The sequence below is a fragment of the Gymnogyps californianus genome, chromosome 25, assembly GCF_018139145.2.
Source record: "Gymnogyps californianus isolate 813 chromosome 25, ASM1813914v2, whole genome shotgun sequence".
NCBI lineage: Eukaryota > Metazoa > Chordata > Aves > Accipitriformes > Cathartidae > Gymnogyps > Gymnogyps californianus.
Window position 1 is genome coordinate 1,627,693 of NC_059495.1, and position 27,977 is coordinate 1,655,669.

At 42.3% G+C, this 27,977-nt stretch overlaps 1 protein-coding gene across 2 annotated transcripts in view; it reads right to left on the bottom strand.

Moving 5' to 3' along the window:
• Positions 1-3,623: 3,623 nt before the first annotated feature.
• Positions 3,624-27,977, bottom strand: part of NCAM1 (neural cell adhesion molecule 1) — a 147,168-nt gene continuing 122,814 nt past the window's right edge. Inside the window, exons 14-19 of one of the 2 annotated variants that reach the window (XM_050910882.1) lie at positions 24,445-24,569; positions 22,385-22,562; positions 9,794-10,001; positions 9,262-9,378; positions 6,642-7,427; positions 3,624-3,801 (exon numbers count right to left, since the gene is read on the bottom strand). In XM_050910882.1, coding sequence (XP_050766839.1) covers positions 3,681-3,801; positions 6,642-7,427; positions 9,262-9,378; positions 9,794-10,001; positions 22,385-22,562; positions 24,445-24,569 — 1,535 coding nt within the window. In that variant the 3' untranslated portion in view covers positions 3,624-3,680. Of the gene's footprint in view, positions 3,802-6,641; positions 7,428-9,261; positions 9,379-9,793; positions 10,002-22,384; positions 22,566-24,444; positions 24,570-27,977 lie in introns of both variants that reach the window. The other variant, XM_050910883.1, reaches the window with a different exon arrangement.

Here is a 27,977-nt window from a genome sequence, read left to right on the forward strand (position 1 = left end):
GTAGGCACGAGCTTTTTTTGTAATTTTTATTTGAACACAGTATTCTGACAGAATGCAAAGTCAAAATCCTCAGTTAGTATCAGTATTTACACCAGTGAGAATGGGAATAAAGGTGGAATCGATGTTTCACTTGGTAAAAAGATTTTTTGTTTTTTTCTTTTTTTAACAAGATAGAAGGCCCCCAAAAGTAGGGAATGCTGGGTAAGGATGTCAATGGAGGGTCTGAGAACAACTATCAAAACAGCCTAGTGTGAAAATCTGGGGTTTGAAGGCTCCGTAGAAAAGTGTGAAAATAAAACTCCACTCTAAAAGCTGAACAACTGGATGCACTACTATCTTACCAACTTTACGTATGGTGCAGCATGACATGTAATCACTCCACAACTAGAAGCTGATCAGTCTGCATTGCCATATAGATATATATGTATGGCATGGATACATATATAAACATATACAGCGTAAACGGCATCAGGTTGGTCCCTCTTCAAACGTTTAAATAAAAGCAGTGAAGCCTAAGCTATCTTGGAAACGGGGTACTTCTAAATTAAAACAAATTATTCTCCATTAAGGGCAAGTAAAAAAACCACGCTCCAGAATTAATCTACAAGTATTGGGAGGTGTCGTGAGGGCATTAAAAAGGAGTTGGACGGACACTCCCAGTGTTCAGGCAATCACAGGGTTCACTTCTGCCTTGGAATGGTGCTCACTCCATCGATCTCGACACAAACCCACTGCAGTCAGCAGGGTACTTTCTAATGATGCAGCTGGGTGTTGGATTGGGCTTTGAGCTGGTTACTTTTTATGATAGAAATGCCAATCCAGGTGATAGTTACCACAATTTTCACCCAACAGCTGCTGACCAGTGTTACTGGACATGTTTCTGGTCATTAGCATTGTGCAGCATTTGTTTCCTATCAGCTGCTCAGCTCTCAGTGGGTTATAACTTAGGAGGCATAACATACAGATGACAAAAGCAGTCAAAAACTTTGCAGAAATGAGGAACAAATTGTTGTGGTCATCCACAGGAATGGAGGTACACACTGCCTACCTCTGCTGCCCCAAGGACTCTCCCCAACCGTAGACCATGGTAGCTTTTTGTGCTGCATTTTATGGATTGATTTCTTAGAAAAAAAATTCGAAGGATTGTGGGCCAAACTTCCCCATAGTTATACCGACACTGCTGTGATGGGTCATGCAAGGGCCAAATTTGACACAAGGCTTTGAAGCGAGGACCCATCCTGCCCCGATATCCTGCTCAGGATGGGTATTGCATGAGTGTCTATGCCTGCGTATCCAGTCATCCTCCATTTGCATCCCAGGAGCTAAGGAAAAAATGCAAAAAACCCCACACTTAGCAAATGACAAGACCATTATTTTTTACAGTTTGAAATTATGTGATGCTACTGTAAAAGACTGCATACTTAGAAGAATACACCAATAAAAGTGGCTCAATTTACCTGAGCCAAACTGCAGTCTACTCACCCCCCATCATCCTTCTGTTCAACACCTTAGAGCAACGGAATGGATGCCATAGTCAGCTCGGTTTGATTTTTCTTTTAAAGGCTTCTGTTCCTTGTAAGAGTTGTTCTCTTTTTTTTTTTCCTGAATATTTTTTTTTTCAAATCTGAACTATCTCTACACCTTCCACATCCAAACTATGTTGAAGCTTTTATTATTTCAATACTATGACAAAAAACACATTTCACACTAAAATAGTCACGCACCCACAGTGCACAAGCTTGCAGATCTAAAGTAGAATAAAAAAGAAAACAAAAGAAAAAAAAAGAGAAAAAAACCCCAAAACCCCAACAGAAGGAACATCTCTATACAATGGGCTGGTCTTCCCCTATATACCTCTGCCTTCCTTCTGCTCAAGCCTCCTTTCTTTTCACCCCAAAATCTCGGTGTTACTCCATGACTCCCAATGATAAATGCCATTGATAAGCTCCCCCCTCCATAATCATAATACATGTACTACATCAACCCCCATTTTCAACTGTTAAAGACACGATGCCAAGACAAGTGAAATCACTGGGAGTCTTGGCATTGATTTCCAAGCACTTGCTCTTGATTTCATGGTTTTGATTCTGCAGAGCATAGATGGATGACTCAATACACACGAGCAGAATAGAATAGAATAGAATAGTTCAGTTGGAAGGGACCTACAACGATCATCTAGTCCAACTGCTGATGGAGCTGGCTTTGCAGGAGGGGTCTTGCATGCTGCCAAGCACCCTTGTGCAAAAAGTCTTTGCTTTTAAATCAGCTTTCTAGGGTCAAATGAAATGGTATTTACTGACATACTAAGGAGGAACTGATGTAGTCAAACATCTGAGATGAAACCAGACCAGCCCCAACTGTACAATCTCCCTTCTGCTTCTCAAAGCTCCGGGAAGGTTCCATGAAGGAAAGGGGAGAATGTCCTAAAAAAGCAGAGATGATATTTCTCTTATGCAGTCAGGCCCAGGTCCAGCAAGGGACTTAAACTCTTACTAAATTTAAGTATAGAAGGACTCTCACCAGCAACTCTCTCATTCCAAGTTAAGCGTGTGTTTATGTGGATTGCTGGATAAAGACCTTGATTGGTGACAAGTGGTTTGAATACCCCCCACCCACCCAAAAAAACCCAAACCAAAACCCAGCATTACTTTTCTTCTTACTCCAGTAAGAAATAATAATAATAATAATAATAATAATAACAACAACAACAATAATTAAGAAAAGATAAAGGGGAAACAACTACTGTAAACATCCATGTTTTAAAATGTCTCCCTTTGCAAAGCAAGCATGCTGCTAACCTAGTATCTATAGACTGTATTTACTTTAAAAAAAAAAAAAAAAAGGCAGCTATTTTACACATACATTTAAACGCAACAAAAGTTAAAAAAATTTTTGTCAATTGTAAACACTGGAAAGAACAAAAGTTGGCAAAAATTAACATAAAATTTAAAGAAATGTAGAGTCTGAATACTGCAAATTGAAATATATCCCCGAAGCTGCAATTTTGGCATTCTTCCTAAAAAAAGATAATAATAAAACCCAAATAAATGTCTAATGTGGAGAACAGAATTCAGTCACAAAGAGCTCAAGACACTTTGCATACTGAACAAATACAAGGTGAACAGAAATTATAACTTATTTATGAGGCTTTACATATTTCAAACTCGACTGAAAAGTATAAAAATAAATTGTGGACTTTGTTCATTAAGTACCAGCTGTACCAAGTAGTACAGTGGTTATATCTGCTATACTAACGAAGGAAAGAACAGGGTCTTTTTTTTTTGTCTTTTTTTTTTGTGTGTGTGTGTGTGTCTAGGACTAGTTGATTTTGAGCTTCCCAACCACATTGCAAACGGTATTTGCAGTTTTGCTTATCTGAATATACATACGGTCAGCTAAGCCCTGATTTGGTTACGGGTTTAACCCTGTTTTTAAAATGTATTACTTTTTAAAAGCAAGTGCACAACAAATAGAACCTTTCTAGAAATCTTTAAAAAAAAAAAAGAGAAGAAAAGAAAAGAAAAAGAGAGATTCCCCCTCCCCCCATTTATGCATTTTCTGTTTTGTTTGTTTTTTTTTAAAAAAGGCAACAGACACTAGAGGAATGAGATGTGTGTTGTGTTTTGTGTTTTAAATGCTTGGGTGAAGTTGTTCTGTCATTTGCTTTCATCTGTCGCTGATCATGCTTTGCTCTCATTTTCATTTGTTTGTGTGGCTTCATTGGGGACCGTCTTGACTTCTGCTGGAGGTGTCTTAGTTTCCGTTGCTTGCACTTCAGATTTGTCTTCTACTGGGATTTTCCTGAAGAAGAATCACCAAAATGGCACAGTTTAGAAGCAGAGAAATATAGACTGTCTACTGCTGAATTAGTGATAAGGAAAGAATATGTTTCTGGAAACAAGCAAATATATTGCCTTGCTAGAGCAAAATGAGCATTTCCAGATGCAGAAATAAGTAAAACCAAACTCACCCCTTGCCCCAGCTTCATTTAGCTCTAGTGAAATCTTTTTTGATTTTCCTCCTGCCCTGAGTTAACATACTAGTAGGATGAGGTCTCAGGCTGCAGCAGTGGCACAAGGCGCGTTGTGGTGTGCAAAAAGGAGCAAAAGGGAAAACTCACACAATTGCAAAGGAATTTGATTTTACCATCACTCATTTATGTCACCCAAATGTCCTATTAAAACAGACTGCCAATTTAGCAGAAAATCCTTCTCCCTACAGGAAGTCAGTCTCAGAATTTCCCACTATGTTGCAGGAAGGGAAACACAGAAGTGAATTTTATCAAACCCATTTTCACAAGTGTAAGGGAGGTGAACATCTTCACAGGCTAAAGCTCAGGTTCATCAGCCTGTCTTTTGGCACTTCACTGAAGAATCAGAGAAGCCTGTTTGTCCAACGCTCTCTTCATAGTCATGAAAAATGCCACACAAGGCGTACCTGGTGGCCTCCCTGAGGAAGTGCCCGTTCCAGCCCATTAGCCACAAAGTTAGTCTGAGATGACTGCAATCTTAACTCACCCTGATGAGCAGGTGAGATGAATCTAAGCCTATGGTTGCAATACTGATTTGCGCCAAGGGAAGCAGATGAGCAGCACAGGTAGAAGGAGGTGGCTGGATTGGCAGAAAGAACACAGCTCTGCATTCCACCATACCAAGAATTCATTTACATGACACAGACCAAGTTGCATTAATTCAGTTGAAATGTTTCCTTGCTATGGGCAAACCATTTCCTACCTCCTTTCAGCTCAGTACCAGATCACAATTCTCTATTCTGTTTGTCTCTCTGTAGCCCCCAGCATGACAGGGCAGTGACTTTAGGTGCAGTGAACTGAAGCGAACATGGATTTCTCTGCTTGGGAGCAGCTCAGCTGCATCCATCGAGGCTGCCCGGTTCCCTCCAACCCTAGTGCATCTGCTGTGCCACCCAGGCCTTCCAGGAAGGGCCAAATGCTCCATAGCTGTGTGGGGCACAAGGCAGTGCTGTGGAATAGTCACACGGCAGGAACGTCTCCTGACTTAGGGGAGGACGGGAGCACAGCAGGGAGGTAGGGAGACCAGAGCCATACCAGATTCAGGTAAAGGCGCCTGAATAATACAGTAAAATAGCATGGGTTTTCACTCAGATCTGGAAAAGAGCCTGGTTCTTGGTCCTACACTGTCTGACTGACTGCTCTTCTGTGAGTGCTAATACACATTGCAATCACAGTGTCAAAGCCGACGATCAAGGCCAATGCTTTATTTTGGATTAAATACAAGGCTTCCGGAATGAGGTAATTTTCCCGGAGATGTGAGGATGGAAAAAGTTCTAACCAAAGCTGTGACTTAGGGTACGTCTCCAGTGTGGTTGCTGTAGCATAGCCTAGATTTATCTGAGTGAGCTGTAAACCTAGCTCTAGAACAGCTAGTTAGGTTCTTGGCAGCAAGGTAGCTGACAGTGCAGAGGCCAGTGTCCTCAATACAGTTTCCTTTGCAAAAGCTAAAGATGCAGTGTGAACTCAGTCTTTTGGTTTTGGGAGCTGCTCCCACAACAAATCTGAGCTGCTTTTTCAGGACTCTTTCTCATGATAAAGCACAGACCTTCCTCAGGCAGGAAAGATGAGATACTCCTTCTATTTCATCCTGCCTCTATCAACACATGGTGTCCAAATAGGAAGCCAGAAGGAACAGGGACCTTAGGTACTTGTCCCCTCAAGGGTGGCTTATCCATTTTCAGTCAGCATTTTCCAGGCTTCTGTGCTCATGGCTCCGTCAGCAACTGCCATCCAAACCAACACAGCAAGAGTGTTCTTGCCCAACATCTGCACAACAGCTGGGGACCGTCCCCCGAGTTACCCAGGTGAGGACTTCGTGCTGTTTTCAGTCTCCAGTTACAGTGTCTCCTGCCAAACACAAGGTGGAGACTCGTCTCAGCTGAGAAAAGTGGGTCCTGTCCAGATGGCATAAGGCTCCAAAGGACCCCTAGGGTTGTCCTGCCTAGGGGCATGCTGATGCCCTCTGAATAAATCAGCTGGGTAAAGAGGAGACCCGGTACAGTGGACGGAGACTCATCTCTAATATACCCTGACAACACACTGCCACGTAATCCTGGCCCAGCTGTGCTGTGACTGCTCCCCCTCTCTCAGACAGAGTCACATTGCCTTATCCTTTTGCCAGTCTAGGGACAAATCCAGAAGTACCATGCTTTTACAGTTTCACATGGCACTAGTTTCTGCCCCACCTTACACTGAAATAAGTTCTCAAGGGCTCCACTGTTCTGTTAGGAAATTGAATTTGGCTGTGCTCATTGAACCGCAGGAACTCAGCGCCTCTGAGGACAGCGCTTCCTTTGCACCAAACTGAACTGTTTCTGATCTCTTTCATAAAAGAATAACCTACGATAGACAAAGCTGCATAGAAGTCTAAAGAACAACACATTTATGATAAATTCCTGGGTTTGTCTTTTCTCTGCTTCCCTGGCACAGCCTATTCTTGCTTTCTTCCTGGACCTTTAAAGCCAAGCCCTGTTTAGTTGGTTCACAGGTGAGTTAGTTTGCTAAGGAAACAATGAGATTAGTTAAGAGAACACCCAACAAGAACACAGCACAAGCACCAGTGCACAAGAGACATAGCACACAACCAACAGAAGATTAAAGGCAGCCATACTCGGTCTTTGCAGGTGCAGCAGGTACAGAGCTGTCTGCAGTGGAAGAAGCAAGCTCACGAGCTTGCCCGCTAGTCACACTGGCAGGAGTAGTAGTGCCAAGAGCTGCAAAAACATCCTTTGCAAGATCAATGTCTGGTGTCTTGAAGGTCCCTTCGTCCATTTTAAAGTCCTCATTCTGGGAGGGGTTTGTGGTGCTGCCTGAAGCAGCCTCGCTCTTCATATTGCTTGGGTTCTTGGTTGTCTCTGTTAGGCTCTTCACTATACTGGGCTGCACAGCTTCCTTTTCAGGACTCTTGGTGCTTGAGACCTCCTGCTTGGGCTCTGATGGAGCTGGAGGGCTAGTGAGGTTTGCAGGGCTTGGGGCAGCTGGCTTGTTACCAGCTGCCACTTTGGAGGTCTCGGCCACGGTGGCAACAGCGCTGGGGCTGAGCACTGCACCTTGGTTGGACAGGACACTTGAAGACAAATTAGTAGTAGCTGGAGTAGAGCTTGGGGTATCGCTGAGATCAACAAGGGGGGCCACTCTGGGGGTGGAGGAGGGTGGTGGTGGTGAAGAGACTGAGGTGGTTGCCCCTTTGGCTGGAGTAGCCTGGCCAGGCGACATGGAGTTTGAGTCAGGAATGGCCGTGGCTGGCAGGGCAATACTGGAGGTCAGCGTAGTGGTCTCGCTGGTGGGGCTGTTCTGAGCAGTGGCAAAGGTTTCAGTGATAGTGTCAGAGTTAGTGGTGCCCGTAGTTACAGAAGGCAGCATGTCCTCAACAGTAGCTGCAGTATCGGTGGGGTGCCTGTGAAGAGGACAGGAGTAGAAGAGAAATAGAGACAATGAAGCCCATAAATGACAGCAGGGGAAAGGGGAGCAGAGCGTAAGAGTGAGAAGGCAAGTGGGTGGTGCAGCAGCAGCATGGCACATGGTTACAACACACACAGAACATGGAGAGATACTCAGAGAAGCAGAAACCTTTCAGAGGTCAAATGTGCAAAGGGTAGCAAGGGCTGGCTGGGATGACTGAGGAACAACTAGGAAGAGAAAAAGAGCAAAGAGGACACAATCTTCACGAATGGCTTGTTCACGTAGATTTTGGTTCAAGTCTTAGCCAAACGTAACCCTGTCAACTTGCAGAAACTCTTCTCTTTTAGCCTAACTTTCCTCTCAGCCTCTTCCACCTAACCTCACAAGGAAGCTTTCTACCAATTCCCTGAGCTTGCAGCCCTGTGCCATCTGTCACCACGCAACAAGGTCCCAGTGTAGGACCCCTGAATCCAGTCCCTCATCTTGGCCCTGTCGTTTTTCCTGCAAGTCTAAGGCCTTCATCAAACCACAGAGAATATAATTCTTTTTTCTCACATGCACATGTAATGCTTATATATGTACATACACATACATACATGCAGCTTTTAGGTGATGTTTTCTGCCCTTTTGATCAGATTCCAGCCTGTTGTGTTAGCTAGAAAAAGGTTTGCTTTAGGACAATGTCTGACAGTGTAACTACGCTTTAGCAGCCATCATGTAGCACTGGTTGCCTTAACAAGTACACGGATGTGAGGCTGGAAAAACAAATGGTTTATTCCATGAGAAGCCAGTGTGCCTGAGAACACCACCTCAGGCTTATTAACAGAGAGAAAACCTTCACAGAGGAGGATAATTGAGTTAAAACTCTGGTAAGACTAGCCAAGAAAATCAGGACAATATAAATCCCAGCTATTCCTCATTGCTGCGCATCCACATTTCAGTGCTGCTTGTGGACATAGCCTCCTTTCTCCTCTCACCTCACAGACTTCCAGCACAGTGGGCCCCACTGCTAACCTAGTCAAAGGAGGTCTACAGTATGTGGGTGGAAAAGCCTGACCACCTCACCACTGTGATGACTCTGCTAAAGAAAACGAACGAAACTTGTGCCATCAATCCCAAACCTGACCCAAATAGTAACAAGCATTTCAGCAGCTTCCTAAAGTGAATTCCTCCCATTAATACTCCAGAAGCTATGGAGAAGTTCTCAGAGGACACTAGAACTGCAACAGTCTAGGAAAGAGCTTAATGTAGACAGCGGGCAATACTTAAACCTTGCCAATCCCAGCTAACATGGATTCACAGACTCAGGCCCCAAACAAGTTCTCCAATATAAACAAAGCTTGTAGGTAGCTCTCAGCCCTCTCACAGAATAATCAGACTTGCCATGCCTCCCCCAACATCCAGAGCGTAGCTACTCTGCTGCTATCAGTAGAGAGGACTGCTTTCACCATGGGGTGTTCAAGCACTCATCCAGCATTGCTAGGGCAGAGCTCAAGCAGGAGTTGGTGCTAGCTGGGGGCTGCTTTTGCTCTGGATCCTTTGCAGCGAATCTGGACAGGTGCCTGATCTACACACTGGACAGGACTGGCAGAGACAGGCCCTTCAGGAAACATTGCTTTACTCCCTTTTCCCTTCCAGTGCTGGAAATAGGAGTCACTAAATCTTGAGGAAGAGAGAAGGCATTTCCTCACTGGTGTATCACAAATGGAATGTAGAGCTTTTACCTTTCTTCTCTTCCTGCCCTAAGTCATGGGCATGGGGGATCAGGGTTTAAGGCAACTGAGGGCAATGTATTGACCCTGTGCTAAGATTGACTAATGCCAACATACTCTGGCTCCGTCAGCGGCGTGGTCTCATTGGGCTCTGTGTGTTTTCCCCCATCGTGGTTGGGGGTCCGCTCCTCTTCAGTCCGCACCTCCACAATAGGCTCCTTGGACTCATCTTTCCTGTAACAAAGGAATTGCATGGAGATTGGTTCCCATTCACGCTAGGTATCCTCCTGCAAAGACATGCTGCAAATGTCGATAGTGAACGACAGAAACAGACTGGCCTAAACAGCAGATTACTTCTTTTTGTCACTTCCCCTTCCAGTTATTACCTACAGCACAGAAGACCACCGTGATGTCCAGCATTTGGGCCAGCCATTTGATGGCTGCTAACAGGAATAGGACAAAAACAGAAACGGCTGAAGAAACCCCTTCCTGGAAACATAAAGCAGAACCAGCGTGGCCCCAGGTCTTTTCAGTACCCTCCCATCAGAGATGAGTAACCTAGAACTCCCTAAAACAGTTTCTTTTCCGGAGTTGCTGAGGGGACACACTGATCAACAGAAGGAGCAATATAAGCGATGACAGTACTCACGAGAAGGCGGCTTTGCCCTCCTCCATGTCTTTGCCCTTGGCTCCCGGGCCGGATTTGCCGCATAAGTTGACTGCAATGCACATCAGCAGGCCACACTTGTTCAGGAAGTAGCAGGTCACATCCACAGCCACCAGGAGCAGCACAAAGATAACAATGAGAATGCCTACAATGGCAGCAGTCCCAAGGCCTGAGGTAGGGCTAGTGCTGGCTTTAGAGACCAAAAAGAGAAGAAAAGAAGGCATTGTAGTTAAAAGGTGAGTTGGGGCTAGTTATGGCTCAAATTTGGCTATGCTTAGGTTGCAAGCGTGGGAAACTTAAAGAGAGTACACCGTCTTTCTAGCAGCCTTGTGTTACAATCAGTACTTTATCCTAAAGACATGCAGGACAATCTACCTGAAAAGACAGATTCACCTGGACCTAGTGGGGCTTTTTCCATCTCTATTGGGCTGAGGCCTGGAAAGCAGACTACAGAAACCTCTTCTACTCTCGCGTATACCCAGCTGGAACTCTGAAGGGCTCCTGTTTCCCTCCACCACTTCCTCAAGATGAAGGCTGTGTCTAGGGTCCAGAATGACTTTGGCACTGCCAGCCTGGCACAAGGACAAGTGTAAGTGAAGCCTAGACTCTGTAGCATGACATGCCTGGTGGGATACAGAATACTGTGTGGGGCCTCAGTGTTGATTAGCCCCTTATGTGGTGAAAACGAAAGGAGGAATTAAACCCCTTCCTGTTGCTCAGGTAAGACCCAGCTATCCAGAACTGGAAAGTGGTAAGCTTTTCCTGTCTTATCCAGAGATAGATGAGCTCATCAGTGAATGCTCTAGGAGTGTTTGGCTTAGGTACAGACAACAATCCAAGTAGCCTTCTGAGGAAGCAGATGGTAAAGATAAGCAGATTGTCACTCTGTTGACATTGTCCTGGTCACAGCAGCTTCCTGCTCCACCACACCCAATCTCCACCACATTTCCCCAGCTATAGAATAGAAAAAAATACCTTGCCTTTTCCAGTAAACAAAAGGACAGCAGGTGAGAGGTGGTGATGCAGGCCTATAAAATGCATGGGGTTGCCCATATAGTACTAACTTCAGGAGAAGTGCCTTTAACTTTGTACCTGCTTGTAAAATGCCAAGTACTTTCTTAGAAACAGGGAGTGGATAAACACATCAGTTAATCCTGTCAAAACCTTTGGTCATCACAAAACCAACAGGCACAGCCTTGAATGTTGCCAGCTGCAGCTTCCCAGCCTCTTACTATCATACCCTGAACACAAACTACTTTTTTTTCCCCTTGTTTTATTCACAATAATTCTTCCCAAGCTGCTGATCCGCAGGGAGAGCATTTGGCTGTTGGCTCATACAGTTCAGCACCTATTTAGATGTACCAAACTACTCAAAACCTGCTTGCTGGTCTCAACTGTCAGATAATCTGCCTCTTACTATGGGACTATGGACTCAGCAAAGGCCTGTGCATCTGACAGAGCTGCTTACTGATGTTTACTGAGTCAGCTGAACAAGAGCAGCATGTTTGTCATTGTCCGTAGGAGTATTTTGGTTTTTTTCTTTCAATTAAGATGCAATTCTATTAATTTCTACTGCATTTTTTACTGCTGGATGTCACAACCCCCGAACACTTAGAATCTTTTCTTTGTAGGAAACCGCAGCAAAACACCTCTTTCCCCTCAGCCCGATCTGTGTTGACTTTGACAGGTGGAGAGATCATTTCCAGGGCTCACAGACAGAGCCATACCCTCCGCCACACATTTTATTACTTAAAAATAGGAGACAGAACATCCTTAGCATGAGGCAGATAAGTGTTGTTTCATTTTGTGACCCTGATACGTATTAAGGAAGCCAGACTCCAACAGGAAAGTTTCTTTCTGCATTTGACTGTATCTAAAAGTCACTCTGAGGCACCTGACACTGACACTTATATCACAAGTCCATTATATGCTCAGCAGAACATTTGTGCCACAGACCAGACCCCTGCCAACATCTTGCAGCAAGCTGCATAATTAAATGAATTAATCACCCTCCAATGCATGCAGGGAGTGAGGAGGTCATGTACTTTCCCTCTTCTAATGTATTCAGGATTCTTGCATGGATTATTCAATAATTAACATGTTCCTGTTCACACCAGCTCCTGAAGAAAAAGCTAAAGATGTGTCAAACTTTTCTTCTCATCTACATCATCTTTCTGGGAATGAGCTCCTTGGCAGGCTAGTAAAAGTGCACTAAGGAAAGCATCACAGACAGGATTACAGAATAATAGTTCCTTGTTGTGCCTCTAAAATATACCTCATCTCAGTCACCAGAGCTGGAGTGAGACAAAATATTTCATCCTGGGACAGATGGAATTTTCCCATGTGCTACAAGACATCTTCTGGAAAATTCCGTTCAAATGAGAGTCCTACTCTTTGCTTCCTCTCCCCACCAGCTTCTACAAGACCTGTCAGTGTCAGCTATAAGCTCTTCAAGGTCAGGAATTATCTGTGGCATAAACCACATCAATAGCCTTATACATTGCCCACACCTTGTGTGTGAACCACAGCACATGACCCATGTGAACTGCAAGAACTACTGCAAAAACTGCAAACCCGTTAGGACAATCACAGCCGCTGGCTCTGGGGCACAGCCAAAGCTTCTGCGTCCTCAGCAGGCATTGCAGCAGTGGCTGTTTTCAAGCGCCTTAGTGTTTACACATGGTATTGGACTAGGGCAAGCTGCTTTACATGAATAGTAAGGAAGGAACTCATTTCTTCCCTGTGCAGGAGTCAATTTGCTGTGCCATTGGAGATCAAAAGGTTCAGGCATTCCCACGGGACCCTGGGCCAGCCTGCTACCATTTCATTTCTGGCAATACTAAGGCACATGTATAAACAGGGATACAAGGAGCTGGAAAGGAAAGAATACCTCTGTCTTTGGCATCGGTATGACTAATGTGGGAAAGCTGGTCAGAAAAGATGCTGATAAAGACGGCGATTCAGGGAAATATCACAATTGTGGTTGAAGAATTAAAAAAAAAAAATTACTTGGGAAACTCAGTCAATGTAACTTTAAAAAAAGAAATGTGCAGGGATGAATTAGGTCATTGTAGCCCTATATGCAGCAGAATAGTACATACAATAAAGGCACTTTATTTGAGCAAAGATACAACAAGATTCAAAAGCTGGAAACAGAAGGTGGATGAGCTTAGGCTAGGAATAACATGAAATTTTAACAGAAATCCCCAAATGAGAGCAGAATATCATATCTTTCTCCACCAAATTTGGTTGAATAGAAATCTGCTTTGTTTTCTAAACAGGGATTTTATGCAGATTATTTAGCACTACTGCAGAAAAGCCTGTTTGAATACTCACCTCTCTCTATTTAGGATTAGTAACAGAAAGCAAAAATGGAAGAAAAAGATGGTTCCTGTTCCAAGCAACATTTGCCATTCCCCTTAAAATGACAATGGTGGGTTCTCATACACTTGTGTGTGCATGTCTGTGCATTTCTATGACTAGTGCTTGGGAAGCATAGCATTAGTTCTCTGATAGCCCTTGGCAAGCACTACGATCCATTGGGACAGCAGACGCTCTGCTCTGCAAAAAAACCCCCAGCAAATACGAGGCCCCACAAAATGACTGATCTTGCTAATTGCAACGTGTACGATGGAGAAAGTGCGAGACTTCTACTCAAAGGACCAGTGATGGCTCCATGATTTGATCTACAGCCTGTCTAGATTTTGCTTTTACGTAGCTTCCATCAGCTTCTTGTGAGGCACTAAAAACACTTACAAACGTAACATGAACAAAAATCTAAATGTTCACAGACAGAAAATCTGAAAAGTGTTGCAGGTATCCCAGGTTTTATGAAACTTGTCCAAACCACAGGCACAGTATCAAATAACCTGCAAGGCTTTTCTCACATGAAAAGTTAGAAAAGATCAGATATAACAGAGAAAAGATGGTTTTATGACTAACACAACATATAAAGATGTTCAAACCTAGTATCAATTCTCTTTTCTACCACCGATTTTCTCTCTGACCCCAAGCATTCCTGAAACAGTAAAGCTTTAGCCAGTACAACTGCCAGAGATTTGCTGAAGCCAATATAACCAACGGTTCATAGCAAAGATGTGCCCAACTATCCTTCCACTCTGTCTCAGGGTCCTATCTCTTATGTCTAGGAAGCAAGGGCATAAACTATTTATAATGCCACACTAGGAGGGTTCCTGTATAACTACAAAATAATCCTGAGTTTCCTCAGAAGTCCATTTGGTTTAGTTAGCATGAAGATACAGTTCTAACCCAGACTGCTGTGGTCTTGCAGCCACAGACAATGATCTGCAGCTGACGCACAAAATTGCAAAGAGCACCCAAGTTACACTGAGGGACTGTGCTGTCCACGAAACTTCGACTTGAAGTGCTGCAGGACAGCAGTCCCCAAGAACTGCTGTAGCCTGGTAGTAGACTGAAATTTGGGAACCTGCTGCACAAGGTTATAAAAACCACCAAGCACTACTGTTCCCAAAGATCCGATTTCTGCTATGATAGCTACAAAATAACTCTTCTCTCTCTAAACACCCAAAGGAGAGCTACTGAATAGGTACAACTCTCCCCTCCATGTTTCTCCCTCCCTTCCAAACCATTATCTTTCCTGCTCTGCCCTAGGGAACACGAGCAGCTACGACAGGAACGGCTGCCAGGAAGAGGAGTATGGAGATGGGGAGAATAAGGGCAAATCTGCAGAGGAACGCCCTTGTTTTTGTGCTATTCTCAGATTTTACCTTTCAGACAATGAAACTGGGCCAAGGTAATTGCCTGCAATGTTTTTTTTCTAGGCTAGTAGGAAAGCCCTGCAATTTTCAGTAACTTTCAAATCTCTTCTGCTAGTTCTGGTTTTATAAATTCTAATTCGTGACATGAATTGATATTCCAAATCTTTCAGAGACTAGCAATAAGGAACAATAATATAAGAATCCGTAAAGACTCCATGAACTTGGAGGCTGTTGGTGCTGCATTTCTTTTTTCTGTATGTATTTTGTAAAGGAATTTTGCTGTTGCTATAAAATGCAGGAAGCATGTAGTATATTATTCAGTTTCACAGACTGGCACATTTGAATAAATTAAATTGATCTACAAATACTTTAACAACTATTCACTCCATCCTATAGCTAAATTTATGTTGCATTTAATCAAACTAATATTTAGACACTTAATAACCCTAACGAGTTTGCTGGGGCCTAAAACAATTTAGCATACAAAATAAATGTATAAACAAACAGTTAGGTTGTTGAGCACCAGCTGCTAACACTGTGTATGACAGTACATGTGTATCACCAGTGAGTGCTACCGTGTAAACAGATGGTGGACATTTCTGACCTGATCCAGAGCACGTTCGACCTGATGAGAAGCTTTCCATTGATTCCCTTTTGCTATTCTCAGGACTAAGAGGAATAATACTTCCACAGGTTAAATAAGGAAACACAAAGTGTTAAAAAAATTCTTGAGTCCTTAATTCTAAAGAAGTGAAGAATTTATTAATTACGAATTATTTTTTCAATGGAAAATGAGCTTCCTGCAAGACTGACCTTTCTAATCACCCTTATTTTAGACTGTACAATAAAATGACGCATCAGTTTTACTTTCTGCAACTCTGTACAGACATCTGCCCTGTCAGAGAGAGCAGAACCACTCAGATGTGTCTTCCTAGTGGGGTCTCAGCTAGAGCGTGCAGAGAATGTTGAGGCACAGGCAGACAAAGAGACAAAAAAGGGATGGAGAGAAGCAGATATGATTCCAGGCATTTCAGAGGTCCTACAACATTTGGCAGAAGAGAAGAACAAACAAAAATAAAAATTCATTTCATGCATCAGAAGAAAAAAAAAAAAGCAGGAGAAGAGCTATTTGTTCTCAGTGGATGCTAACAGCTTTAATTTGCAAACACTTAAAAGTATCTTTCAAACAAGGGGTGCCACATTTTACAGACCTCATTCTCTCAGACACTCTGCACAATTTATAGTGGAGAAAAGCAACATGCAAGCAACCTCCTATTCCAAGTGACAACAGCCTCTGTTTCCACACAGATTTAGGCTTGACAATCTATGCTTGCTTTCAACTTAGCTGCTAGGTAGCAGAAATACACAGCAGTCTGTGAAGCATTCCTTCCAAGACAAGAGGCTAATGGATATTTCCCAAAACTACTACTGAACTCCTTTTAGATTGTCACCAACACTGTGTGGCTTCAGTGGTCTGCTCCTGGCTTCAAGCTCTGTTATTTTCCTACGACTGACTCCCTTTCGAAGGATGAAAAGGGGAATATGAGCATACAAAAAGGAAGAACTGTAAGCAAAGAGTAAGTCACATGAAGATCCTCTTTTCAGGAGTAAAACAGACTGTAAATCTGAACAGCTGATTCGCAGTCTGACCTCTGCCACAGCTGCCGTTCTTCTACACTACTGCAATGTACACACCTCAGTGCCACTGGCTGCTCGTTCCACTCCACCAGCTTCAAGAGTCAGGAGAGCTTCAAAAACTTCTTTTTATCTGGCAGAAGCTAGGAGGTGTGAACAATTGCAACGGATCCTGGTGGAGCAGAACGTTATCAAACAAGGCCTTCCCGTAAAATGAAGGCAGCCAAAGTAACGCTTTGACAAACATCTTTGAAAACATGGAGAGACTTAACAACAAACTGGGGGTACACAGCTGCTGGAATCCCATGGGCCATGGGAGATCCTACAAGGCTCTGCAGCTCATGACACACATGGAAACATCTTTTCTAAGGGTTGAGGTTCCAGCCTTCCTGTAGGTACGATTTGTTCACATAGAACATGTACTTGCAAGGTTGCATGTGTGCGCTGAAAATCTGAGTGTCTGAACTTCTTCTGGTTCCAGACCTGAATCTATGTCTCATCTCCGAGCACAGAAGAGAGAGCTGGCTCTTCTGCAAACTTTTATTTTATTTACATCAAGAATAACGCGGGGGACCTTGTCCAGCAAAGACTGTCAGACCTCAAGGATCTGATGTATATCTGATCCTTTGTATTTGTATCTGACATGTTACAAATCCACATAAACTGGTGGTAAAAATATCAGTTATGCTCCTTAGTTCACAAACACCGGGACAGAAGCTCTTTTTGTATATATTCCATGTTGACTGGATTCCTGTTTGCCATTGCGTATGGGATTCATTTCAAGTAACTTCAACCACGTAAATGATCTCTCATCTACTTGTCTGGGCTTTGCCTAGTCACCACAGAGAGGAGGCCCCTCAGAGCACAATGCATCTCCAGTGCCTTAAGGCACCTCTCCTTGAATGGGAAGAACGACCTCCAGAGGTGCTGCTCTCTCTCCATGCAACACTATGTGAAGTTATAGTTTAGGCAAGATAATTACAATAACCTATGAGTTGGGTGAGGTATATCTCAACCTCAGCCAGTAACCTCCGTCTGTGGATAAGGGGAAATCCACAATACAAGCTGATATCAGATCTACAGATTAACTTAATAAATTCAGCTATAGGGGAAAGTCACACAACTTTTTAGTATTATGATTACTCTTGCTGTACTTCAATAACACTAAGGTGTAAATTCAAAAGATCTAACAAATTTTCTAAACTCTAAAACACTGGAGGTGAGGGGTTTCTTTAAAAGAAATCCACATGCTTTTGTGTGCAACACCTGCACAAAGTTTTCATTTATAATTTAGATAGAAAAGCAGTTCACAAATCATAATGAACAAGGTCTGAATAAACACAGCAGAGACTTATGTGCAGAGCATAAAATGCATAGTTAGACAAGACTGATGGCAGGGGTTTTTGTTTGTCCCTATTAGATTTTTGCTAGTTAACTGATAGTATTTGAGACATTCTGTACAGACAGTTCAACAACTATGTCAACAATTTCATCCTTGGCAACCTCAGGCCCACTCACAAAGAGAGACATAAAGGGAGGGACATACTCATTTTCAGAAGATCATCAGAGCCAAATGGATTTCCCATCACAAAGACAATTCATGAGGGGCACAGGGGGTTTTGTTGTTGTTGGGTGGGGGTTTTTGTGTTTGTTTGGGTTTTTTTTCCTTTTTTTTTTTTTTTTTTTTTTTTTAAGTAAGAACAAGAGAAAAGAGAGTCAACTGAAATTTGTTCAACGAAATGCAATACACAGAACTTGGTAACAAAGATGCATTATATTGCACCAATTTACACCATGGATTAATCCTGTCTGCTAGTGTCACATGCACAGTTAACCATGAATATTATTATATTATTAAGCATCAGTAATAATAATTTAGCTGGTCAGCTAACTTGATCCAAGCTAATCTTTTCTGTTAAAATGGCAAGAAAAGGGATCTCTCTATGAAGTTGATAATACAGTAGTGGAAAGCCAGAAAACATTGGACAAGTATCCATTGCAAATTTGTGTGCTGGTGGGCTGTATTATGCCCCAGATCCACTATGGGTCGTGAGATACTTGACTGCACACAAGGGGCCAATGAAGTCGCAAGGATTCAACCACAAAGAAGAAAGAAAGAAAGAAATCTCTTCAGTGTAATTCCCACAAGATGTTTATATTCAGACCACCACATCAGGAAAACCTTCTAATGGCCATAAATTTGAATCCACATGCAAAAGCCCACAGAGACATTTGGGCAACCAGTAAGATCATCTCTGACAAATCTTCTTTCTCTTTTTATAGTCTGTGGGTTTAGATTTGTGGATGGGGCTTTAGAAATCTTTTGCACAATACAGCGGTGATCAGCACCAGATGTGCAGAGAAATCAGTAAAAAGCAGTATCTTAAAAGGCTTTCAATATTGTACCTTCCTTTGATGAAAAACAGCAAGCAAACAACAACAACAACAACAAAAAATCTTTCTTTACATCCATTAAAGAGGGCAAATTCATTACAAGTAACAAAAAAATGTTAAAGAGAAAAAACTTGGCTTAAACCTTTTTTCCTTGTTACAAAATACTGACTCCTTCAAATTAAACATTTTATTTATTTAAATGTTCTGTGTTTGTTTTTGTTTGTTTGTTTTCTGAACTGACATGATCCTCTGAAGCACAGTTATCTGCTTTCACGCCTTGGTGGAACCCAGGCCGTTTCAAGCAAATATTGCTTTATTTTATTTTGAGTTTCTAACAGAGTAAAAGCAGAGTCACTGCAGAAAGAAGCAATGAAACAAAGGAGGACGACGTTGATGGACTTCCCAAGGTCGCTGCAGGTGCCAGACAATGGTTCCCAGGAGGGGAAAATATGGTTGTTTAAAAACAAATTTGGTGCATGTGGCAAGCGTGGATGTTTCCCCGTGAGATCCAAGGTGACATGTATGACGACAGACATAGGAAAGGAGTAAGGGGAAGAAGGGAGAGGGGAGGGAAGAAAGGACGAGGAAGAAAAAGAAAGAAAGAGAGAAAGAGAGAAAAATAGATAAAAAAAATTAGGTCATAAATATAGAAAACATAAGAATCAAAGGTTTATTTAATTTCATAAATTAAAATGGCTAAAGGTTAAAGAAGAGCATTAGCACATTCACACCGACAAAAGGGCCGGTTCAGAAGTTCAGCAATGTCCAAAGCCGCAGAGCAGGGTCCAAGTCAGGGTTTATGGGGTTTGCAAGCAAATGAGATTAAAAATGATGGAACAGAAGGCTCAGCAAGAAACACAAGAAAATGGTTATCTGGTATTTGAAAGGACAACACTGCCTTTTACATATTTAAAAAAAAAAAAAAAAAAAAAAGAAAAAAGCTTTTGTGTAGCAGACAATCCACCTGCCTGTCCAAGTCCTTCCCCCAAAGCCTGCTGTACCAAGGACTTGGATAATAGATCCAGGTGACTAAAACCCTGGAGAAGCAAGAAGGTCTCAAGAATACAGGACTGACTTTTCCATTTAGCCTTCCAGCTGCTTGTAAACTACTCTAATGCAATTATTATTATTATTACTGAAAATAACACCCTTATCCTTCCAACCACTTTAAGGACACTGTACAGATGATGGTAACAAAGGACTCTACATAATAAATACACATTTTGTCTGCAGGAAATTCCTAGCTATTACTGTCAAGCAGAGCAATGCCATGTTAGAGGCATTGGCTCTGACTTCTCCTATGTAGCTCATTTTGAAATCAAAATGTAAAAGCTGAACGCCATGAAAATGACAAGAGATGCTAAAGGAAAGTAATACACAGAGCCTCTTCCCTACTGCAATTTGGCATACTTGCCTTCATTTCAACAGAGGCCTGTGGACCGCACGTTAGAAAAAACCTAGCCTGCCCTCTGGAAATATTTTCCCAAACATTATTAGTTTGGGGATCAGCTCAGGGAACCAAAGGGTCTGGAAACACCTTGGAAGGCCTAACAGAAATCAAAGCCCTCTACAAAATGAAAAAAACCTAGGGAAAGAGTCACAAATCCAGCATAGCCAGCAGTAACCATTTCACTGCACAGTGCTCTACTTGCCTCTGAACCAGAGTACGTTCTTTCTGAGAACCAACTGCAGCCATCTGTTGGGTCAATCCTGCAGCAAATTTGCACTCCGAAACAACTGCTTGTCAAAGTGCTTCCGACATTTCCAAGTGCAACATTTCAGTGGCAGCCTCAAATCCTGATTCCTCCTATGCTTCACACCAGACTAAATGAGGAATAATTTCAGAGAGGCCAAAGTAGTTACACCTGTGATAACAAACTGGGCACTTTTTACTTTTCCCCATTTTTGAGAGGGTCCCTGCTCATGTTACTGTTGGATATAAAGGGCTCAGTGGCATCTGGGCTCGTTGATCCTCCCATTGCCATGGACTACAGTATGAACACTGTGTATTCCAAAGGCAACAGCGTTCTCAAAATTTGCTAATACACCTGTGCAAGACATCCCAGCTGTCCCAGGTAGCTTTGTTGTCCCCTTGGGCATGTAACAAAGGCTAAAAGAGAATATCAGCACAGGGAGGCAACAATGGTTGCACACAAAGGACTGTGGAGGAACAAAAAGACTGATCAGTACTTGTAACTTTCCCTGGGGAGATACATCACAGTGCAAAGGAACCACTGTCTGCTGTTTCCAGCCTACTGCATTTGACTGTTCAGCTCTGAACTGCCCTTAAGGCACCCTTTGCCAGATTATCCTCGCTTTCTCCTGCCACATCAGTCACAGTTGTCCTTCAAATATGTGAGGGTAGTAAGTATTAGAGCTGTTGAAAATGAGAATCAGAGAGTAAGTTGCTTAATGAGTTACTGAGGGTCCTTCCACCCAAAACTACAGCCTTGTTCAAACACACATCCCAATCTCTCTTTTGCCCCATTTCCCTCCTCCTCCCTATCCTCATCCTCCCTACCATACACATTTTTCAAGCCGCAACCGACTAGGTCACTCATTTGTATGCTTAACAACATTATCTGGCTTAATCAAGTGGAGTTTCAGCGTGCAAACTGCACAAGGTCTCAGCTGTTTCCTTCAGACAGGAAGGGAGTGGGCGCAGTGGGGGCAGACCAAGGACTGAATTCTCAGTGCAAGAGAAAGACTGAAGAAAACTCGCTAGTTGTTCTGAAGAAAAACATGAGACTGAGTTAACAATCTAGAAGACAGAATGAAATAAAATCACTCCCTTCAATATGGACTGTCAGCACCAATCTTGGCATGAATATGTTTAACTCTGGCTGTACAGTGAGGACTTGACTGACTAATCAGCTTTAAAGTTGGTCCATCTGCCTTTAACCAATCAAAACTTTAATTTACAGGTAGTCCAGTAATTTCATGCTTGAGGTTTTGTTTGGTTTTCCTTTTTTTTTTTTTAAAAGTGTGCACTACTACCTGTGTAGAAAAGAAATACTGTCCTTTCAACGCCTTCCAGCAAACTGCTAAATTCCTAGCATCTCAGCTAATAGGGTCTGCTTGTTTTTCGTAGCGTTTGTGCTTCTACCTCACTTTTTAAGCACGCTAATAAGCACAGTCTGTCTGAAACAAGAGTTTCCAGCAGCATTCTAATGCTATTTAGTTACTTTTTCCTAACGCCCTACCCAACATTAAAAAACAGTGCTGTTTTAAAATTACTGTAAGTTGATCTCCATTTCATTTAATAAAAAACCTTCAGAGAAAGATTTTAACCCCCTCCCTTTCCAACTGCTGGCAAACTCCTTATGCCTTTATTTCTCCAAAGGCTGAGCTAGATGGACAAATGAGCAGTAAGCAAGCCCAAAGCAGATTTGGAAGGGAAATCTGCATTGTGAAAAGCATCACCTCAGAGATCTGAATGGTCTCTTTTGCTTTAGTTTAAAATGGGAATCCTACTTTCTGGTTTCAGAAAGCGTTTTCTATCCACTGCTTTTCTCGTCTGGCAATCCTGTTACCCTGACACAAAAAGCCAACGTTCCCTGTAAACAGTCAGACAAGGATTTGTCATGTAGCATTCTTAACAGTGTACTGCTAATGCTGTACATACTGTAACATGGCCTTCAGTACAGGTATGTACATGGCAAAAACTAAGCTTTGGATGGGTAACCAATTGTGATAATGGCTTTAAGCAAGCAAGTTGTCAGGGTTACTCAGGCACATTAAAGGATGCAGCACTGTTGCATTAATTGAAAGCAGAAAACAATGGTAAAGCTTATGACTGCTGTACCTGGGATGACAGTAGGCTGAGCAGAAGTTCGGAAAGCATAGTGAGCTGGTTTAGACTTCCCTTGCTGGTTTTCAGCTATCACATAAACCTCATACTCCGCATTCCAGTCCAAGGACTTGAGCATGACGTGGTCACTGCCAGATGGAAGTCTGATCTCTGGTTTCCATTCTGAGGAATGCTTCTGCAGAGCGGGAAGATGACAGGCAGGGATGCAAAACACACAGTACGACATTAGTAGCCAGCTTTGAGAACACTGTAATGGCTAACTAACAAATGGAAAAGTGGGGAGGTTTCTACACAAGCACATGCTTCTCAGCTAATTCAGGGGTGCAAAACATCATGTGCTGTTGGCTCTAAGTGGAGAGGACAAGAGATACCGAAGCAGCCTCTTTCCTGCTCAGAATCCTGTTTTCTGCAGTGTTACCACACCTGAAGAAAATCCCTTAGTTCTTCCTCTCATCTTTGCCACATCACTAGGCTACTTCCACTTCAGAGGGGAAAAGCTGCAACTTCTGTATGTCTCTGCCCTGCAAAGCACTTTGTGTTCTTTCATGTCTTAGTACGTCAAATTTAAGTCATCTGAGAGACAGAGATTTACCTCTTAACATGGGTCTGGCCTAGCTTACCTCTATCATCTATTCTGCACCACTTAAGAGAGATTTTAAAAGGTGCATACAACTAGTAACTTTGATAATTCCTACTCCAGTTTCAGGGAATCCAGATGTACATTTCACGCAGACAAATTTGAAAAACCCACTGCCAAGGTACCTTGAAACAGTCTTAGGCAGTTTTCTGGGACTGGAGTGTGCTAACAGACTTTTTCGTCTCTGCTGGAATTTATGGTTCTGTGATATTAGATTGTCCTTTGGACATTCCAAAGACTCTCCCCCTTCTAAGAAGATCTAAGTAACCTAAAATGCACAAAATGATGGTGGTAACGAATACTCTTGGAATGTCTAGACTGCAGCGCAAAGTTTGCTCTGTGACTTTACTCTAAGGATTGTTCATTTGTAGCGTATAAAGAAAAGATTACTAATAGCCAATACGGAATTAGTTCAGCACCACATCTGCCAGACTCAGTCACTGAGACAGTGTCCTGCTTTCTTAATAGCTAGAAAGCTTCCATATTTCAGCTCAATAACACTGGTACAGCTGAGCTGCCCCCAGGTGTATTAAGACTGAGAAAGTGTGCAGACAATAGAAAAAAGTTTCAGTAACTTCTGGCAATTCTTTCTGCTGCCCTGAAGAGCTTCATATTCTCACTGACCCTTTCTCAAGGTCCTATTCCTCAAGGATGTGCTAAGCAATCTCTCTGACTGGGTGTTCTTTTGTAGGAAAAAAACCACCAAATACCATCTAACACAAAACAAGGGCCACGTTCAGCTTACAACAATACTAGCTGCTCATCACATAGATGTTCTTTCCCATGACTAGGGCTAGACCTTTTGCTCAGAGGATCATGTATTTTGCATTCCTGGGTAATTTACAATGAGAGCTGATTAAGTTAGGCCTAAATGGGAACTGCTTGCAATAGCATCTCTCACTTCATCTGTGTCTATACGGACTACATTGGATGTCTTATTCAATAATCTGCAGAATAATTTGGTACTGAAGCACCCATTACTCAATCAAATATGGCAGTTTCAATGACCAATGGAAAGTTATGATTAGATACATGTCTGAAGGTGGGCAATGCTCTACACTATGAGCGTCTGGTCCCCAGCTATTTAAGTTGTTGCTGGCAATCCCATTGCAGAAGTATATGAAATGAAATAACACTAAGTGCATGTAATTACCATATGCTCACAGTTCTACAGAAGACAGCATGCAGAAATAATCTTTCATAGTCAAAGCGAAAGGAAAGAAAATGAGACAAAGATTTTGTATGTTGCTTCTGTGTCATGTCTCATACCCTATACACTTGACCACACCTGCTTAGCATGTATTCCCGTGCTGGCCTACCTACAAGATCTTAGCTTCAGGGTTGTTTGCCTACATAGTGAAGCCTGAGTACCGAACAGGCTAAATACAAGTCAGGCTTGAGTGTCAGTCATACTTACAGCTTTGTATTTGATCAGATAATGTCTAATTGGGGAGCCACCATCATCCTGCTTGATAACATTCACTTTAATGGAGTTTCCATCTTCTCCCATCTGACCTTCCAGTTTGGGTGCGCTGGGTTCCCCTGAAACAATGGTGGATTTATGTTTATTTGTAAAAAAAAAAAAATCATTAGGGAAAAAGTACTCATCAATATCAGAAAAATACTTCACTATACTCAGCTGCCAGGGTATCAGCCTCACGCTGACCCAGACACAGAGGACACTGTGTGTCTAGGGTACAAATATTTGCAAGACCCAAGTATTTCTTACATTTGGTAGTTTGTTTTCACCGATACAAGTTACCATTCTTGTATGTGCCGGAATGGAGTCAGAGGCTAAGTGAAAGAGACCCTACCCTTCCCCAAGAACATGCCAGAGCAACGACCAGCTCCTCGCTATTTTTGTTGTAAAACGCTGACATGAAACACCTGGAAAACGTCAAGATAGGGTATGTGGCAAATAGGCAGGCTGCTCCTGTGAAACGTAGATGCAGAGAACATCATTGAAAAGGGACATTATACTTGTCATACAGACCTGTGTTTGCACTTTGAATGTTGTTTAGGTTTTATAGTTGCTGGACCAGAGACTCACTGGTGTGCTCACTTAAATGAGTGTGGAAAAGATGGTACTGAATCACAACAGCACATCTTTTCACTCAGCTTGCACTGGTGTAACTAATTGCAACGAATACAGGCTGGAGAGAACTAGACTCCTTCACTCTTCTGTAATAACCATTTTTAAAAGAAAAAGCTATCATTTCCCAGTTTGCACCCCTGCCATCAGCAGAAAACCGAAATATCATTTGCCTCTGCAGGGCACGCTGATTTACAAGCACACCCTTTCACACCCATGTCTCTACAACTGCTTTTTCTAGCCAATTCCTCCATAACCTGCACACACAATCTGCAGAGGATCGTTCCCCAGTCCCAACTCAAGTACTTCCTTCTTGCACCTTTACTATAACACCTCTCCTAACAAAAGTCAAATCCACAGATTGTCTGATTATATTTTGACACCTCCCCCTTCCCCCCGCCTCGCCTTCAGAAATACTCAAGAGACATGCTTTTTCCTTCCGCTTGCATATTACCCCAGGGATCAATTGTTTCCGAAGTGCTCTGACAGCCTGTGAATTTACTATGCAAGAGGCATTATTACCTATTTATTTGTTTTTGTGGAAAAAGAAACCCATCAACCGAACAACCTCCCGTCCCCAACAACATAAGTATCAAATTAGCAAAAGAACTTAAGTGATAAAAGAGCACTGGACTCTCTTTTCAAAAGTGACATAGACCACAAGAGAGCTCAGATCCTGCTAACTTTCTGTCAGTGCCTGGATGCTTGCTTTGCTCCATTTTACGTAAAGGCAAGAAAGGCTTAGGTTCCTCTATGCCAATGCTCATCTGAGATTGGAGTTGGAGCTATTATTTCTACAGCCCTGAAATGTCCCAAGAGTTCAAATGCTAGTCAAAGTCAGTAAGACTTGACAAAATTTATCATAACTCTTGCCGAAGCTTACTAGGTCGCTTTACAGTACTTACTGACTTCTTTAGTATCAGCTCTGTGATGTAGTCTAAGTGCTTAAGCCATGAATTCTGGGCTTAAAAGCTTCTTAAGAACTTTTGACCATTTTAGCTGCTGTTCTCTGGAAGCTATTCTGCCCAATTTCTTTACGGGTAATTTCAGCAAAACCAACACTGCAATTATTTGTACGTTAAAACTTACAAATCAGCTGCAGTTGGCAATTCCAGCAAACTCCTGAGATTAATTACACTCTGCTGGCTGGTCTCATTACAGTGTCCTAATTCTTACAGGTATTTTATATAACAATTGAAGTAGTTGAATGTTAAAAAGCAAAAAATTCCTACACCTCTGTTTAACCACAGTTATGCATATTTTATGCGTTTTGGAAGTATTTCTATTTATTCATTTGAGTGGTGAATAGCTCATTTAGAGCTGACTACAGGAAATTTATATACAGAGAATACAACAGACAATGCACATCCTGTGTTTTGCTGTGCACCTTGAATCTAAATACACCTCCCAAATGTTTGCGGCCCCAAACATTTGCACAGATTTGCCAATGATGAGCACACGCTTTACTGTTCCAGCTCCAAGTGACCTACAGTTCTGCTAGAGCACCTCTTGTCTTTACTTGCAGTGCCACTAGTGGTTTGGACAATGGGCTTTCTTGAACACATGCTCACAGATACACCAAAGTGTGGTGAAATACAATTAAAAGATGATCCAGTTCTGAATGTATACCACAGAGAACAATACCAAAACTCTGGAACGGTGACATTCGCGACTTAAGAGCCAGAATGTAACCAAATGAGAACAAAACCAGGACACTGAACTAACATTTGTGACTTTTTAAAAGCTCAGCCTGTTGCCTAGAATAAAAGTTTTAAAAAGACTTAGTTCTGTTGCATTTTCCTAAAAGTGAATGGAAATAATAAGCCAGTAGTTGTATTAAGATCAATTTTGAAAGATAACATCAGTCATGGGAACTTACAGGAGCTTCTTTCAACCCAAAAAACATTCTCAATTCTAAATCTATTCTGTCTGGATTTGTATTCAGCTACTAATGGAGAGCGCATGCATTTCTGACTGGCCAGAGAAAGGTTAATCTTCCAATATCTTTCAAAGTTAATCTTCAGAAGTAATTTGAAGCCCTTCCCCCTCCCCCTTCCCCTCCAAGGAAAGAATTCAAGCACATTTTTGTTGTGAAACATCAATGAGAAAACTGCAAGACCTAGACTGAAACAGCAATTTAATCCGATTTTCTTGCAGGCTAACACATGCTCTAACATACCCACTGTTCCAAGAAGGTAATTACAATCCATGGATACACAGAGCTCTTTGATGTGAGATACATACATTTGTGTTTCACAACATAGTAACTTCTTTTAAAGATGCAAAGAGGGAATGCTCCTTTTTTGCATGTATGTTTTTCTTTTCCAAATCCTCACCTCTGCCTGTATCCCCATTACAAGACTCGCACAATACGAGCTGGACACTCAAGAGCTGTGTTCCACCCTCTGACAGGTTTCTCAGTGACTGTATATTGAAAACACAAAAGTAACACTCTCAAGGTGACCATAGAGCTGCCCTTGCGTAGACCTCTAGTGCGGTTTGAAGCCAATGGCGCACAGGAATAGGTTTTCCTGTTTATGTTACAAGAGGTGCTATGCACTCCTCTGGAGTTCTCCTGGTTCACATAGTATAGGGCCATTCATGTCTCGAGAAAGGACAAGAGAATTTCGTGTTTAACTGATGACCACATTTGCCATCTACTGTATAGACAAAAGGGTGGATTTTTATCTTTACTGCCAACTAACTGAGGCTGCATACTTGAAGAGTCCTTCCCAGCCCATGTTTCTCCTGGAATTATGAATACTGAAAGCGTTCATAATGCATAGCAGATTGAAAATTAAACGGGAACAAGCGAGTTCTAGATGAGCAGAAGTACCTCACCTAGGCATACTGAAAAG